General features: G+C 37.8%; 1 protein-coding gene across 1 annotated transcript in view; it reads left to right on the top strand.

The window, feature by feature from the left end:
* The window catches only part of ITGA9 (integrin subunit alpha 9), a 213,465-nt gene that overhangs the window by 161,469 nt on the left and 34,024 nt on the right, over positions 1-17,972 (top strand). The window contains 2 exon segments of the mRNA XM_050325002.1: positions 648-756; positions 4,395-4,502. Coding sequence (XP_050180959.1) covers positions 648-756; positions 4,395-4,502 — 217 coding nt within the window.

Genomic DNA, 17,972 nt, shown 5'->3' with positions numbered 1-17,972 from the left:
CTCCTAGTCCTCTTCTGCGGGATTTCCAGGTACTGTGTTGTGCTTCCAAGTAATTTCTGATAAAATCCTACTGCATTTTACTGTGTGATCAGATGATAAGAGTGGTTAAGGTAACTTGGCCTGTTCCACTGTAGTTGAAAGCAGGTTATACCCGCTCTATTCTATCCTTTAACCATCTTCTAATCGTAAAGGTAGTAAAACTTAGATAATTAATTGTTTATTCCTGCATGCTATGAAAATGTACTTTAGTGAATATGTAACTGAAAGTTACATAATTCCTATTAGTTACTGTTTCTTCGGATTGACTTCACAGTGCTATGATTTCCTGTGTTACACAAGCTGTGGGACTTGCACAAATCATCCATGGCAGGGGGCCCTGGAGAAGAGGTTTTGTGATAGGAAAGGAGAAAAAGAGATAAGTAATGAAGCATGGTTCAGTGATAGGATGTTAACCCAGGTCAGTTGAGATGCTGCTCGTGTAGTCTAGTGTTGCCAAGAAGAAATCAAATCAGGAACAATAGATTAATATAAAATAGTCCCATAGAATTTTACGTTACTATAAAACAAGGGTGCAATTCAGCTGGACACAAATATATTTAATTTTGGTAGCAAACTCAGCTTACTGTATCTGTGTCTTGATTTTACAGAGAAGTCTTCCCTACTTCATTTTTCTACGGTGATTCTGTGGAAGCGTCCAACTTTGTTCGGTTGGAAAACCATGAATGCCTTTTTCAGTCTCTCAACTTCACACTGCAGGTAAAACTCCTCCTTATTTTGTCTGCTTTCCTGCTTGACAGCACATTCTGGTTTTATGTCTTTTTTATTCTGGGTGTGGTATGGATTTTTGATCGTGACTTTGAATCACAATCATGGGCAGAATGAAAGCTCTGGACAATGTTTATCAGGAAGATCCACCTATTGAGTCATGAGATTCTGAAAGAACTCCCTTACTTTCTAAACTCCTTCTCACAGAAGAGTCTAGGTACAGCTGGATCCAGTCCCAGTCCCAGACTTGGTCAACAGTTTATGTGTAAAGGTTATATAGGTGTAATTCAGCCTTTATATGACATTGTTCCACAGGATTAAGGATGAAAAAACAGATACATTTACATGAAAACCATAAGTTATTTATTTAAACTGATGATAATGATTAGACTAAAATACTTTAGTCAGAATTATTTACCACGTAATATAGTTTTACTAATACTATTGTGCACTATTTATTAAATTAATAATTTCTAAGCTATCTTAATAATTATTAAGTAGAGTTTGATGATACTCGCCCATACCAAGAACACAGGCAAATCTCTTGTGCTCAGCCTCAAGGAGTAACTTTGAGGGACATCCCCACTCAAGGGAGGAATCTCTACACTCTCTCCCTGAGGGGGTATGTTAGAAGTCCCTGCTGTTGAAAAGCAGAACTGGGTTTTTATAGTATAAAGTGATTGACTGTTGGTCATATATTTGTAGGCTAGCTGTGTCAGCTATGCAGCCTTTAGCTGAGCAGCTTTAGACAAGTTATCAGTCCTATCACTTGTTGGTTCCTTTATCAGAAACTTTGTCTGCCACATCCTCACTGGTGCCAGTTTCTGTCAGGAAACACTGAATGTTTACCTTTGGGACTGATAAGTCAGGCTGGTCTCAGCATTCTTCATCACCAAAAGCAACATGATCCACCTTCTCCATCCACCACTGGTAACTTTTGCAAATAGGCTAAAGCTCGAGCCGTTTTACCCCCACCAAGACAGAACATCCTGCTAAAATGCTGTACAATGCATTCTTGATTGGATTCCGTATTTACAGTGTGCAGGGATGGCATTTGTCCTTTATCTGAATATATTATAACAAGAATTGCAAACAGTGCATCTCACTTCCATAAGAATGAAGCCACTACTGTTTGTTTCTCTATTACCTTTCATTACATGCTGAGTAAAGAGCTCTAGTTACTCAAGTGACACATCTTGGATGAAGTCACAGGTTAAAAGTGGAGAAGTAATTCTTTTTAGTGGCATGGTCTTTGAGCAGAGGAGTGAGCAGCCTTTATCCATGAGAACAAACACATGCCTATGCAAGGGATGTGTTGGGACTTGCTAAATGTCCAAGTATGAAAATGTTTGTAGCACTACTGACAAGAGTACAGTACAGGCAAGAGATGATGACACTAAAGAGACAGATGTGAGAAGTTTTAATTAAATATTGCATAGCATCTCAGCATTAGTCAATTATTATCTATATATTACACTGCCAGTTAGATGAGTTCCTCATATGGCAAAATATATGGGTGATTTATTATCACAAACTCGTGCAATGTGTCCAAAATTAACTTGCACTGTGTTTTGCTGATGTGACTGTATCTATTACAAGCCCTTCAAACTCTTTTTGACCACTAGATGGAACTAGAAAGTGATAAGTCATGCAGAGGTAGGCTCATTTATTGAGAAAAATAGTGTTTCACCTTTTTTCTCTCTTTCTGTTCTCCTAGGCATGAATGCCACTCAACTCATAATGAATAACACATGTCTGCCTCCATGGACAGATTGCGGTCCAGAGCAATTAAGCCCCCACTGTCATGCAGTGCCCTTAGCTATTTACTGAGAAGGAGTGAAAGCAGGATTTTAGGACACTAAAGCTTTTGTGAACCAGGCTATTAATTCTTGTGATTCTGGTTTCATTCTTGAGAATTTATATGTTTACCCCATCTTTCTCCTCTATAGCCAGTTATTCATTAAAACCAGATAAAAAACAGGGCCATTGATTTTTTAATTAGATTAATATTTTCGATAAAACAAAGTGATAAAGGGTAAGGGAGAGAGAATCCATGAGATTTTCTCTCATGGCAGAGCCACTATTTGTCCTACCCATCCTCTTGTCTTTCATGCACACACTTAGAAGTTTTTTTCCATATAGAAGTAGAAAATTATACTGGAACAAGTCACAGATGTGCTCTCCCGTATCGTGCTAAGCCTCATAACTATGTGTGCCAGTGAGATAGGTTAGACTTTCATAATGGGCAAATCATTGTTTATATCTCTCTTTGCTTAATTATCTTAAATGATTTGCCTGGCATTTATTTAACTTCTCCAGATGGAGAAGAGTAATAGTATCTTAACCAAGAAAAAGAGATGATTTACAAATATAGGGGGCTTTATAGCAGTTTTTATAAGTGAAAAGCTATACCGGGTCCAATGTTCATGGAAAAAGATCCATATATGGTTTTTTTTAGTAACAAGACATGCAGTGAGAATGCCTTTTCTGCAGTACTCTTGCATCTGATCTCAGAGACATAATAAAGGTTTTTAAAATGTCTCACATGAAACATTATGTTTATATTTCATGTACCATTTATCATGCTCCACTGTAGTGGGATTTCTCACCCTGCCTGGAGCCTCAGTGCTTTTGTGACAATTTGGCATTGCAAACCGATTCTCTTTATCAGTCAGACATTTTTTCAAATATAAACAGTGTTTGAGGAATGAAAACCTATTGTTTTTAATATTTGTACTTTACACAGTTAACAACTGATTGCTGCATCTTTTGACAGTAGTGGATAAATATTCTAACCGGGCTTAATGTTTTTACTGTATGCATTTTTATTTGTGGGTTTTTATTATAAGCATTTATATTTGTTTTGTTAGAAAGAACCAGGAAATATTTTTCCTAATAAAAAAAAAGTAGTTACAAATGAAAACTTATTTTCATTGAAATTTTTCCATGAATTACTTCTTTTCAGCAAAAAATCATAAAGTTTGGGACTTTCACTAGATACATTTCAGTGGTTTACAGGAAATTCTTTGAGTTTTTGTTAAAATTTTGGGGGAAGGGGATTGATAGAAAGCTAATATTTTTCACCAGGAGTTTAATTTAATTGCAAACTCCAGAACTTGAATGGAAATTGTTCACATGCATTTCCTGGCAACTCACTCAGAAAACCTGCAGTCCAGAAGTCACAATAATTGTTTGGCTTCTGCTTCATAAGGAAAATTTATGCAGAATATAATGCAGTGGTTACCAGATGGAAATGAGAATGTTAACTGAGACGGTAATATTTCTTACGGCCTTCCAGATTATATTACCAACACACTCAGGGTACTAGCAGTGTCTCTGTATATAAGATAGAAATCTTATGCTGTTTGTATTGATGACTGGTAATTATCCTGCAAAACTGCTTCTTATTTCATATATGAACTGTACCTAAAGAATGTTAAGTAAGCTAATCCCTTAACTTCTTCCTGACACATACAAAAGAAGTCTTCATCTGAAGACATTGAAAAACCTTCAAAGTACGTGAGTTTCTTCAAATTTACCTATACTTCCAGCTGTGATTCTACAGTCATTTCCCGATTAATGAGAAGTCATATATGTAATTTTATTTGTATTCATTTGTTCTCTTACAGGTTTACAATGCTGGACCAAGCACTCTCCCTGGAGCTTTTCTTGACATTTCATTTCCAAACCGCCTCTCTGCCACTGGAGATGAAATATTTCATATTCAGCAGATGATGGTGAGTATGTTATAATGTATTCTGAGACCAGAGAGGCACTGGGAGCTATTGATGACTGAAACAACAGAAATCCACCTCTTGGTGGATGAATCAGTTGCTTTTTAAGATAATGAAAGGTTATTTGTATTTGTGGCAACATCATAAGTAGCTGAGCCCCTCCAGCTGTTGACTGCTCTCCCTCACCTAGGGCAAAGGACTAATTCTGTGTTCCTGGTTTCCTACAATGCTATATAAAACTAGGTCAGGCTAACACTGAAGAAAATATGAGGAACACTTCCACAAGTCACATCTCCAAAGAGGCTTGAGTCTTAATTAGTCCTTCCTGACTGAGGTAAATGGTGTATGCAATATCAGTAGGATATGTTACCAAACTGACTCATGTTTCCTGATTTTTCTCTGTGGCTTTTTGCAAGAATACTAGCTACGTCTGAATACCTTATCAATATCTATTTTTCTGTAGTCCATGTTATAATTTGCTCTTTTTGGGTGGTCTTTTAGCAAATATAAGTAATAGAGAAAGTTACTCTTTCAACACAGTGTTTTTCAAAAGACAAATTTGTGTCAACTACAAAAAAATTCAACATAAACTGTGGTAAAGAAGACACATTCTTAGATTTAATTTCTAATATTTATTTATTAATTTCAACGCCTTTGTTAGACCACTAAAATGCCATCATTTATACTGTGGTGGCCAAGAGAGGGAAAACTTACTGCTGAGGTAAATTTAGTACTGAAGTTGAGAGTAATCAGCCTTAGTGGCAATTGAAAAGAAGTATTATACTTTCTTGTTGTTAACTACTTTTCTAGCCTTTTGGCTGAAAAGTATTACCATTCCTGATATGTAGGTAACAGTGACACTGAATATGTGTAAACGTAGATCCAAAAGATCTTTCTAAGCAGCTTTCCAAGATTTTTGCTCTTGGGATGTATGAATATAAATATAGATATGTCTTACAGATGGGCACTAAAGACAGAATAACGGAGAAACAAATTGGAATATTGTGTGCAGTACTAGTGTATAGACTGAGTCAATTCTCCAGCTAGACTCAATTAATTCTCCAGCTTATGCCTCCTTTTCAATGGCATTGCCTTTTAATGTTTTATTTAGTCCAGCCTTATATGCAGAAGATCACCTTTCCTTTGACGTACTGCCTGTAAAAAGATCCTGACCCATTTCCTTGGCCCTTTTCTGGTCTCTGTGTGCTGTGGGAGGGGGTGCATTCACAGCAGCAGCAGAGAGGTGGGAGTCTTCATAACAGATTTTGTCTCCCTAAATGTTGGCATCTCCTCTAAAGTCAGTCATTCTGCACATTCCTATATAGCCAATAGAAAGGAATAGAAAACAGCCCATCTTACTTAGGGTGTGATAAATTCCTTCTTGGCATTACTTGTTTCTCTGTTTTGACTCTTCCAAAAGTCTGAGCAAATTGTCTTAGTCCAGACACTTGTTTTGTACCTTTCAATTAGAGGAGTTGTACACTACCCACCAACGGGGCAAGGACTAGTTTCCAGACATAGATGTCATTATTTCTGCACAAGTTATCTGAAAAGGATGGGATGGACTATATGGTTTTGGATAGCTATTAGAAAACAAGGGAAAACCCTTAAATCTTGTGCTTAACTTGTTTTTCATTGCCATTGTACATCTGATGGCTTACCAAAAGGAGGTCCAGCTGGGTGGTGTGGTCTTGAGCACTGTGCATGTATGTTTGCAAATGCTTGCAGTGCTTATATTGCTTTTCCCAACAACAGGTTGCATTTCCCTGCACATTGTTGGACTGAATTGTACATTGTAGAATGTCTTTGTAGAGTTTTAAACAGCTGTTGTGAGACCTCTCTGCATTGCAGGCTGAAGAGTGGTAGTAGGCAAGTATGTTTTTATGAGAGCTGTTAGCCTGCTACACTAGCATTCACTGGGTCATTTTGATAACTGATTTTGGGTATATGGTCAGTAGAAGTCTACTTCATGACTTTCTGAACATCTCTTATATGTTAATAAATATTAGCCAAGCAAATCCTGCCTGGGGTAGTGGTTATCTCTGCTTTACAGATACATAATTGAAACAGCAAATGGTTTGCCTGAGGTCACACAGGAAATTTGTATCAGAGCCGGGCACTGAACTTATATATCCTAAGTCTTACTATTGTAACAGAGAAAGCATCCCACTCTTTTTCCTACTGCCTCTCTCCCACTGAGTTTTTATTGACTGAAAAGGGAGCTAAAATCATGGAGCTTTTCAACATCTCATAGACCAAATATAATTAAACAAACAAACCCTAAAAGCAGATGAACTTTGGAAAATGGTTAGCTGTTTTTCAGGAGAATTTTTGTAAGCATGGTCATTAAATATTTCAAGCTTTTCTGTATTTTCAACTTCCCAGAATCTAGGTTGCAGTAAAGGTAATAAGGTAATAAAATCCTTTCAGACAGTTCAAGTGTTTCTGTAATTATGCCTTTATGCCTACAATTCAGGCATTCTAGCTGTCAGTGTTGACAGAACTTTCAGAATAGCTCTCATTAATACAGAGGATTAAGAATTGTCATTTATCTGTAACTGACACTGTTGATACAGCATTTGTGATTTGATTACATAATGTTTTTTGTTTTAAAGCTAAAAATTATATTGCTGTTTCTCTGATATACAATAAGACACTGAAATTTATGGGTGAAAATGCATAGTAAACCCACTAGAGTTTGTGTCCCAAATACACATATATCACACAAAATAGTTCCAGGAACCTATTCCTTCATATTGGGTTGAGTGATCTAGTCTTTCAGGCACAAAAAAATTCTAAGAGGAAGAGAGTCACATATGGCCCACTGGAATGGACTGTATCTCTGGGAGGTGTTATTAGGAATTATTATCTTGCTGGCCTTAGAGGAAATGACAGCCCTCATGCTTCCTCTGTTCTGGATTTTTAGCTTTATTGCAGAAACTGTTTTAAAATTTTCTTCCAGATAAATTTAGGTCACAGATTCAGGAATTTGGAGTTCTGCCTTAGAGATATTCAAATGTGGTTCAGGGGATATTGGGAGTTTCTGCATCACTTCTCCCAACAAAGCTCCAATATATAAAGGGAATGAGTCGATAGTAAAAGCCAGAAGTAAGCAAGAAGATGGATAACTGAAAGAAAACTGGAAGAAAAAAACACAAATGAAGTTCCTCCCTATTAGAAATCTTTAATGAAAAGGAAATTATAGAAATATTCAAGTAATTTTAACTAAAGAATTTCACCATTAACATTGGGTTTATATAGTAAGTACTCCAATTCTGCAGTGGTAAATTATATTTTGGAAGCAGATAAGACAAATTGATAGTAGTTTGCTTTTATGTATGTTTGTATTTGCTTTCTTACAGAGGTGTCAAACCAGCTTAAAAACATAAATTAAATAACTCTGTTTGTTAGTAAAAGTCTTGTAATAGAATAGTATAGGTGATGACACAGAAGAGCTTCACCCCAGCCGAGAAGTTAGTCTTAACACAAATGTATGTTTTCCACTCTTCAAGCCATTGACTATCTATTCTTCCACAAAGGAAAACAGATCAGTGGTTTCCTTTGCTATTCAGCTCATTTGGATGGCTAGGGGAGCACTACTTGACTTGCCGAGGAGCTGCTTTCTGGGGCCTCCAAGAAGATTTTCACAATGGGAGTTCCTACCAAAATAACCAGGGTACTTCCTGAAGCTGTTCATAAATTAGCAATGTGTCCAGGATTACTCTGGTGCTGGCTTTATGGATCTGGATCAGACTGTTGCCTTCCTATTTTTTTTTTTATTTGCAGTGAAGGTAAATAAATTATGAAGAACAAGGGATTAACGGTTGGAAACCAAGTTTGTCTGTTTGAATTGGATGATCATCTTCCCTCCCCTGGAGGGACAAAGCAGAGCCTTTTTAGGTGAATCAATACCAAGCATATAAAAATGGTGTTATCATCCTCACTGAGATAAGAATCTGGTCAGAAAGTAAGATGTGTATGTTGCAAGTCTCTTCAAAAGAGTTTGCAATATAGGCAGTGAAATAAAAGGAAATTTGGAAGAAAGAGAAAGAGGGAAATAAATACTGTTCTCAATTTTTTGATGAAAAGCTCCCTCCCTGCATGTAACTCTTGGTATCTCAGTCTAGTAATTACTGTTTTAGTAACAGCTGCCAATAGAATATATTTAAATTACTATGTTCTCTTACTATAGCAATTAATGTAGAGAGAGAGGCATAGAAGCAGCTCTGGAGAAACACTTGCCAGTCTCCACAGATAGTACAGAAACCATCTAGTCTCCCAGAGTCTCCCTAGGCATCTAAGCTTAGACCTTGAGAATTATCTCCAGAGAGCAAAAGAATGGGTTAAACCCCAATCTTGTGAATCCTACTGCCATTAACCTTGAGCATTAGCCAGTTAGCCTAGGACCCTAGTTCTTAGTCCAACCTTCCTATTGCTTTTCAGTTAGGGAGCAAAATAAAGATCCTTCTCTTGGAAGGACAAACAGAAGTCCTCCAGTTATCCTATTATGCTTGGCATATTCATACTTCTTTCTATGTGGATGAGACCTGGATTGTGCCTTTGTGAAAGCTGGGTATCAGTAAGATTTTAAAAAACCAAAAAAAAGCTGGAGGAAGTGAAGAGAATACCTTTTACAGGTTGCCTTTTAAGTTAATGGCTGCCTGAGCATGGGACTGTAGAAATGCTTGTCATGTTCAATAAGGAAAACTGTGGAAATAAACTTCCTTCTCTTCCTATGAATGTTGAAACATTAAAAAAAAAGTAAAATGGAAGTCAGTCCCAGAGCCACAAGTCTTTCCTGGCTGATGACAAGTTACATTTCTAAGGCCAGTTTTATATACCACTCATGTAATTTTTCTTCCTGGCAGTAGCACAGTAATGTCTGTAAGGAGCAGGAAGAACTTAGGAGATGAGTTAAAGCTTGCTGCCTCATTCCATGAAAGGTCCCACCCAGGCTGCTTGAGGTTTTTCTTCACGTATATAATGAAAAAGAAATCTTTGCAATTTTAAATCCTTAAATATAATAAATCCTGCTTACTATCTGTACGTTTTATCTTCCAGCATAAGAATCCAATGCTTTGGCTACTTCACTGCTGGTGTTTAAAACTTAAAACTAAACAAAGAAGGACTGTCAAAGCTCTCTAAAGTGCTGGTAGTGCATGAGTGTTCCTGGAAGCATATATTGAGATTGTCAATCTCACTGTTGTGTGCTCCACAAACAGGCAAACTTGTATATTGTTATCAGTATGTAGATAACCTCTTGTTTGTTGGTTTAACATGAGCTTAAAATTAGTTTAAAATCATTTATTTATGTCTTTTGACATTTCAAGTAATCTCTGAAAACATATATATGTAATCCCAGCATGTGAAGATAGAAATATTTGCTGATAGTACTTCATACAGCAAATTTTTTTTCCAGGAGCATTTTATGCTACTACTCATTGCCACCTTTGTCAGAAAGATTGTGCAGGAACATTTTGCACTTACAGCAGGGTTTATTTTACCCCTTCGTATTCGTCATCCCATTTGTAGTCTTTTCATTTCAGTGACTGTTATACACTGATGTACACATATTTTGGCACCATATTTAAAGGCATAGCTAGATTACTGGAGAAGATTATTCATTCCAGGGAGCGTAATGTGCAGAAATTTGTACAGAAAACTTGTACAGAAATTTTCTGACCTTCCTACCTCTTTCACTTTAATTGCTTCTTCAAATGACTATTGGAAAACTGTTTTGCCTAGGTAGTCGGAGGTGTTCACCCCACCCTCAGTGTAGAGCAGCTCTGTGATAGCCACTGAATGTGGCTTTGGCTAGGAGCTCTCTCACTTGCAGGAGAAACAAGTGCATTGTTATACAGGAAATGGTGCCCAGCCACAAAATTAAGCTCTTTCCTGAGTTAAGACCTTAAAATAAATCTATACTGGAAAAAAAAAATCATGGCATTTTTACTTTATGGGAGGCGTCAAAATCACTACACAAAAGCTCTGCCTGGATCAGAGTTCATGGCATTTCCATTGTTTCAAAATAATCTTTTCATGCATTGGTGGATGCATCCTTGAGGATACAGCAAAACTACTTAACACAAGTTAAGTAATAGGGCAGAAAGTTTTCTTTGAATTTGTAGTTTGGATTTTTAGGTGAAACCAGATTTGAACAAATTTTCTGATTTTTTTTGATTGTTTAGACCAAATCTTCTAGCAATGAAAGTGGTGTGGTATTTATATAAGTAGTGAATTTTTTAGAAAATTTTAAAGAGTATGTTCTTGGAAAATGCATTTTGAATATAGAAAAATAATTGTCTTTCAAGAAAGACTAGTAATATAAAAATCAAAGCCATTGAAATGTGGGATAAAAACACTGTGATCTATATATTAAATCAGGCCATGGCAACACTTGATATGTTCGTTTGTGGCCTGCTCAAAATTTGCTTCCAAACTAAAGCAAAATTTGTCGAATTACTTAGTTATTGTAATTTTCAGACACACTCTTTCCCAAAAAATCATGTCTTGTCAATAAGATGTGGCAGTTTGATTAATATTTTGGGTCAACTGAAAGTGTTGCTACTTCATGAATGGCTCATAGCTCCTATTTTCTGGCTGAATATGTGGAATTCCAATTTTGAAAAAGATGGCTGATTTGCCTTTTGATAAAAGGAAATTTCATATAAAGAAAGAGTATAATAGGTATATAGATTACCTGTTACCAGATTGATGGATATATACATTACCTGTTACCAGATTGATGAAGGAAGCAAGAGGTTTGGTAGATACCAAATCAGAAGTAATCAAGTAGTAATCAGGAGTTTTGCTGAGGTATGGAAAAATATATATAGTAGATTTTTTTATAAGCTTTCCAGCCAGAGAAGAAAGTGCTTCCTGGTGAAAGACTACTGAATGAAAAGAGAATCTAAAAATGTTGGGGGTGTTTAAATTTTTTATTTCTTTTTGAAAGAATGTAAGGATTCCTTTCCCTGTTTTCCCATTTGTGAAGCTCTTCCAGCCAAAAACAGCGAAGAAAGAAATTGAGAAAAGAACTGCTTGGTTAATTCATTTAACACATAGTCTTCTTTTAAGTCCTGATTCATAAACTAGCCTTTTTCTTCTACAACTAACATACAAGATTTGTGGTCTAAATGAAGGAGGCAAAAACCAATAAGAGTTAAAAACTGTGGTATCTGTATATAAACTCTGTCTCCCATCTGATGAAAGAAGCATTTTCCTCTCTGTTCCTGTATCAGAGTGGAAATAAACACCTTTTGTTGGATTTCTCTCCTGGCTTTGAAACTCTTGTGCAAGGTACCATATGGTATCAAAAGTATCAATTAATCATTGATACTCATTGAGAAATGAGAACTCTGAAGATGTCTTAGAAAGTAAAGGACATCTTCTGCCTGACTTAATATATCTCCTCTACCACCCAAGAGTTTTTTTTAATGAGGGTGGTACTCATGTACTCTTCAATTGTCTACAGTAGATAAGCAAAATCATCCTCTTGGAAGTCCCACCTTCTCTCCTCTGAAAAGCTTAGATCTTAAACACCCTTCTGATACATTCAAACATCTCCTTTAGGGCAAAACACCAGAGTTGTTTGAGCTCTTCAGGGAATGTAGTTATTGGCACAGTCTTCAGAACTCTTCATCCTAACATCAACACAGTCCATAAGGAAAGTCCAACAAATAGATAAAAAAGAAACACTGGCTTATTTATGTTTATGCATCATAGGTAAGGCTGCAGAAGGGGATGTGCTAGATAGAGGCAGGTAGACCTAGCTGAAGGAGTACCAAATGGTAAGTGATCTCAGAGGCTTTTTAAAAAGAGGCATATCCTGAGAATTATTTGTTGCCTCATATGTTGGTTAAGCATTTCACGGTTCCCCATAGGAAGAGGAACAGTACCTCTCAGTGTCTCTCTCTTGGATTTCAACTGCTAGAGGCTGATATGTAAGGAGCACATGAATTTTAATAGTAAACTGATTTCTATGTAAAGTGGTGGTGGTTCATTCTTAGGCCTGAACCTTCTGTGGACCTCGCAGTTAAATCATACAAGTGCTCAGTCTTTCTTCTCACTGTGTACATGTGGCAGTACCCTCTGTCTAGGAAAGAAGCTGCTGTCTTGTAAGGTAGGAACCTTTTGTCACTGTACTGGGAAGGCATCATAGTTCTTGAGAGCAGTACTTCTGGGGATTGCTGCTAAGTATGTGCAAATTGATTTCAGGACCAAGACCAGGCAAACGTTGTAAGATCATGCTTATTGAACCTGATTATTTAATTAAGCTGTATATAAAGTACATCAGAAAAAACACCTAAAGGCATTGCAATCAGGTTAGCACAGATTTATGGCAAACATGCATTTGGTGTTTTCCTTTTGCCTGGAGGAGCAAAAGGCAGAGCTATGGTGTACTCCTCTAAGCTGATTTGAAACTTCAATATCTCCCCTTTGCTGTTTAAATCTTGCCTGTCTTCAGCTGTGTAAGTTTACTTATTAGATCTGTGGACTACTGGTTTTCCTTGCCATCATTGCTATTTTTATTTTAAATCTTTCAAGGGTTATGTAAAAAGGGGTAATTTTTAAAATTAGTTTCTGTTATTTCAGTGTCACTTAAATTTATTGCCAGAATCAACAAAACTGCTATGATTCAAGCATGTTTCATTATCTGTGAATATTAAACATTTTTGGCATATGGAGCAAGTAGTCAGATAACATACGTACATAACTTATTTGTCTGCTGTTCAAAGTCTTGACCTTGTCTGGAATTTCTTGTCAGTACCCTTTTTTTCTCAGTGTGACGTGTTAGATTAACCCTGCCTATCAATTTTTCTCTGTTCACCTAATAAAGGGTGAATCAGTGTCTTTGAATCAGAACATATGTATACATTTTCCCCCTAATATTAGGATGAATGTGCTGTGGTAAACAACAAAGACACACAAGTGCATCTGTTATTTATTTTTCAAGTTTGAAAACTTGAACCACTGCTTAGTTATTCATAAATAAATAAAACAGTTAAAAAATATATAAGAAGGGGAAAATATGTAAAAACTCTTTGGCAACAATTTCAAGAAGACCACAAACAAACTCCTTGTCCTTTGGAGCCAGCATACCCTAGGGCTGAAGAGAAAGGCATCCCTTTCAGAGTTGAGCAATGTTAACAATTTTGTGAAATGAATGGCCTGTGTTCAGGCCTTGAGCATGTTTCTTGGCAAGTAAAATTGCTGTTCCAAATATCTTATGTCTCGTGATGTTTTCCCTGAACTTACTCATGCACTTTTTCTGAGGTTGGATATGGGTTTCGTCCTATCAAATACACTCACGTCTGGATTCCGCCTTCATGCTTGCTTTGTACCAGCTTAATTCTGCTGACTTCCAGGCTAATAACTAGTGATGATTTAGCTCAGGAGGGGAATCAGGCTTATGGAAAGAACCTGGAAACTTTAAGTTTTAGTATCACAATTAATTCTTTTGCGTTAGTGGAAGTCCAGTGTTGTGTATAAGGAATGAGATGCAGATAGACATGTGCTTGCTCATTTACCTTGTAATTTACCTTGTAATTTGTGGTGCGCTGTTGGGAACAAGGTGAACTACCTTCAGACCTTCATGATGCTGTCATCATCACCTTGTACAAGAGGAAAGGAGATAAATCAGACTGCTCAAATTACCGAGGTATTACTCTGCTCTCCTTTGCTGGTAAAATCCTTGCAAGAATTCTTTTGAACAGATTAATACCCGCCATAGCAGAAGATCTTCTGCCTGAAAGCCATTGTGGTTTCCGAGCCAACAGAGGTACCACAGACATGGTATTTGTTCTCAGACAACTGCAAGAGAAGTGCAGGGAACAGAACAAAGGACTCTATGTTACCTTTGCGGATCTCACCAAGGCTTTCGATACTGTGAGCAGAAAAGGTCTGTGGCAGATTTTGGAACGTTTAGGATGTCCCCCCAAGTTCCTCAAAATGATCATCTCGCTTCATGAGGACCAGCACAGTCAAGTCAGATATGGCGATGCACTTTCTGAGCCGTTTCCAATAGCCAATGGTGTGAAGCAAGGCTGTGTTCTTGCACCAACTTTATTCACAGTCTTCTTCAGCATGATGCTCCAAAGGGCCACGGCAGACCTCGATGATGAAAATGGTGTCTACATTCGATATCGTACCGATGGGAGCCTATTCAACCTAAGGCGACTGAAGGCCCACACTAAGACCTTAAATTGTCTTGTCCATGAGCTGCTTTATGCTGATGATGCCGCCCTCGTCGCCCACACAGAAGTAGCTCTGCAGCGTTTAACATCCTGCTTTGCAGAGGCTGCTGAGCTTTTTGGACTGGAAGTCAGCTTGAAGAAGACAGAAGTTTTATATCAGCCTGCACCTCAGGAAGTCTCCCATCATCCCCATATCACCATTGGTGAAACAGAGCTCAAATCAGTCCAGCAGTTTAATTACCTGGGTAGCATCATCTCCTCAGACGGTAAGATTGATGCAGAAATAGACAACAGGTTAGCAAAGGCATACAGAGCTTTTGGTAAACTTCATAAAAGAGTGTGGCAAAACAAACACCTGAAGAAAAGTACAAAGATCAGCGTTTACAGAGCCATTGTACTGTCTACTCTTCTATATGGATCTGAATCATGGGTCATTTACCGGCACCACTTGCGTCTCTTAGAACGCTTCCATCAGCTCTACCTCCGTACAATCCTAAACATCCACTGGACGGATTATGTGACCAACACGTCTGTCCTTGAACAGGCAGCAGTCACGAGCATTGAGGCCATGCTGCTGAGAACACAGCTGTGCTGGGCAGGGCACGTCTCCAGGATGCAGGACTACCGCCTCCCTAAGATCGTGCTCTATGGGGAACTTGCCACTGGCTGCCGCAAGAGAGGAGCCCCGAAGAGGAGATACAAGGACTGCCTGAAACAATCCCTCAGCCTTGGCCATATTGATCACCACCATTGGTCTACCCTGGCCTCCAGTCGGGAGGCCTGGAGACAGACACACCATCCATAACGCTGCTGCTTCTTTTGAGAACACACGCAGGATCACTCTCAAGGAGAAAAGACAACGCAGAAAGAATCGCATCTCGTTGATATCTCCTGGGGAGTCTTTCTGCTGTACCTCCTGCAACTGGACTTGTCTATCTCGCATTGGCCTTTTTAGCCATCAGCGCACTTGTAGCAAGCGTGGGTAGAGCCCTTCTCAGATCTTCGTTCGCGAAACCTAGCCATGATACCTTGTAAAATGTCAGTCATTAAATACGGGAATAGCCTTCTGCTCCTTATATGCAGCAGTGCAGCAGGGATGTTGTACTTAATGTTTTATTGGAAGCAATAGCTAGTTTTCCTCCTGTTTTTCAGTCTCATTCTTCCAAGAGACTTCTATCATTTGCATGTACTTAACACCATGCTAATATCCACTTCTTTTGCTTGGTCTTCAACTGACATGTCCAGCCCCTTGTTTGGAAATTGTATTTCATTTCCCTCTCTCAGGTTAACATTTTGTACAGGATACAGGGCTCTGAAAAAAATGGAAGATCTTGCCTTTGATGCATGTTGATAGGTTTAGGTTAAGTCTAAGAAGAGGCCACTGGCTTTCAGTCCACCTGTGAAGTTCATGTTACAAGTTGTATGGCCTAAACGTAAACTATTTGCTAACAAACCCCCAAAATTTCTGAAAGATCCCAAAGGCTTGTTAAAAATTGCCATATTCTTAGAGTAGCTACAGATAAGGAGAAATTATGTTGCAAGTACCCTGAAGCTGGGAGACAGAGCTGATGGCAGAACAGGAATGTGCTGAAGCAGCAGGTGTGTTATTTCTCCTAGGAACTCCAGCTACCCGTGACTAACCTGGCTTCTTGGCAAGAAGTTTTTCATTGGGTTATCCTCTGTGTTTCAAGGGAAATATGTGGTAATTGTCCCCTATGCACTGGTACTTGTTAGAGTGGCAAGCCAAGCCTAAGTATTCTCGTAAATACCTACACGTGCAGGGAAAGTCAGAGAGGATGATCCCTGTGTACATAATAAATTCAACACACTATTCCCATACAACCCTATTAAATATCCTGCAATTTTTTTAGGATGTAGTATGTGTGGAGTGTTCATGATCTGTTTTACTCTGAAATGTCCTTCCTGCCACTTTTTGTCCAGAGTGGTGTAATCTTACATCATTAAAAACCATTGCTGCTTTGTGAGTTTGGCCCTGCTCTGTAAGACAAAAGTCAGACAGAGTCAAATATTCAGAATCCGCTAAAGTCATCCTGTGATAATTTCTTCCTTGTTGCAGATGGAACATTTTTAAAGCATGAAGTAATATGCATACTGATGGTTATATCTTTCCTCTGAGAAGCTTAGTGGTTTGTGCTGACAACAAAAAGTTGGCAGAGTAACCCATGGTGAAAGCTGTCCTATTTAAATTTCTCTTAAGCATCTTCATAGGCTCTTCAAGGGGACAGCAACTTCCAGTAAATTAACAAAACTAGAGACTAACTTGTCTCAGTGTGTGTGGCCATTTATAGAATCATAGAATGATCTGGGTTGGAATGGGTACAGTACGCAGCATGAAGCTTCTTCTGCTATGTTAATAGATTAGTAAATTATAAGCCTGTTACGCAAGATGCCATTTACAGTCTGAGTAGTACAAATGTTCTGGCTTATCTCTCTTCATGTTTATGCAAGTTGCATGTACATGCACACATGTTGAGAGGAGAATACGTGTGCGTGTGTGTGTGTGTGTGTGTGTATGTGTGTGAGCAAGTAGTGATTTTCTGTCCCTTAGATTTTGGATGTCCACCTAAAACTGTCTGAAAGATGATGATTTTCAAGTGCCACGTTAAGTGCCTGAGTGAGGCACCTGACAATAATGTGTTCTTATTGAGAAATGCTGATGACTCTTCTGACATCCAATGATGTTCAAGAATGTGGGTGAGATCTAAGTGCATGCTGTCCTGGCTTTAATCATTCTGATATTCCACAGTGAGTATCAGAATGATTTTTTTTTTTTTAACCTTTATTTACCTTGGGATTGAGCAGTTTGACAAAAATGCTTTTGAACTTGAGTTAAAAACTAGAAAAAAAATACACATGATGTGTTTGTTGATGTTAGGTGTTTTGCAGTCTATGACAAGACTGCTAGAAAATGGTTAACATCCTTACACATGTACAGCCTGGTAAAAGAAACCATTGTCAATAACACCTTGCGTGGGAAAATTTTGCTTTTGTTTTTGGTGTTGGTTTACCTCACATGAAAGTTGAAGATATTCAAGATGGTGAAAGAATACTTCATTCTAATAATAACAAAGACAAATAATAAATATATCAAGTTACAAATTTTTTGTGAAAAGTTTTTATAAAATGTTGGGATTTCCATCAGAAAATCACCCCCTTACAAATTCTTCAGTTTAGAATTGATACTCTGAAAATGTAATTTCTTTGCAAAGAATTCTTTTTTTTTAATTAGAAAAGCTTTGCAGTAGTTTAATGCTAA

The sequence above is a fragment of the Myiozetetes cayanensis genome, unplaced genomic scaffold (assembly GCF_022539395.1).
Source record: "Myiozetetes cayanensis isolate MyiCay16 unplaced genomic scaffold, myiCay2020 scf1, whole genome shotgun sequence".
In the NCBI taxonomy this organism is placed as follows: domain Eukaryota; kingdom Metazoa; phylum Chordata; class Aves; order Passeriformes; family Tyrannidae; genus Myiozetetes; species Myiozetetes cayanensis.
The sequence above is the reverse complement of the archived record's forward strand: the minus strand, read 5'-3'. Positions and strand labels throughout refer to the sequence as shown.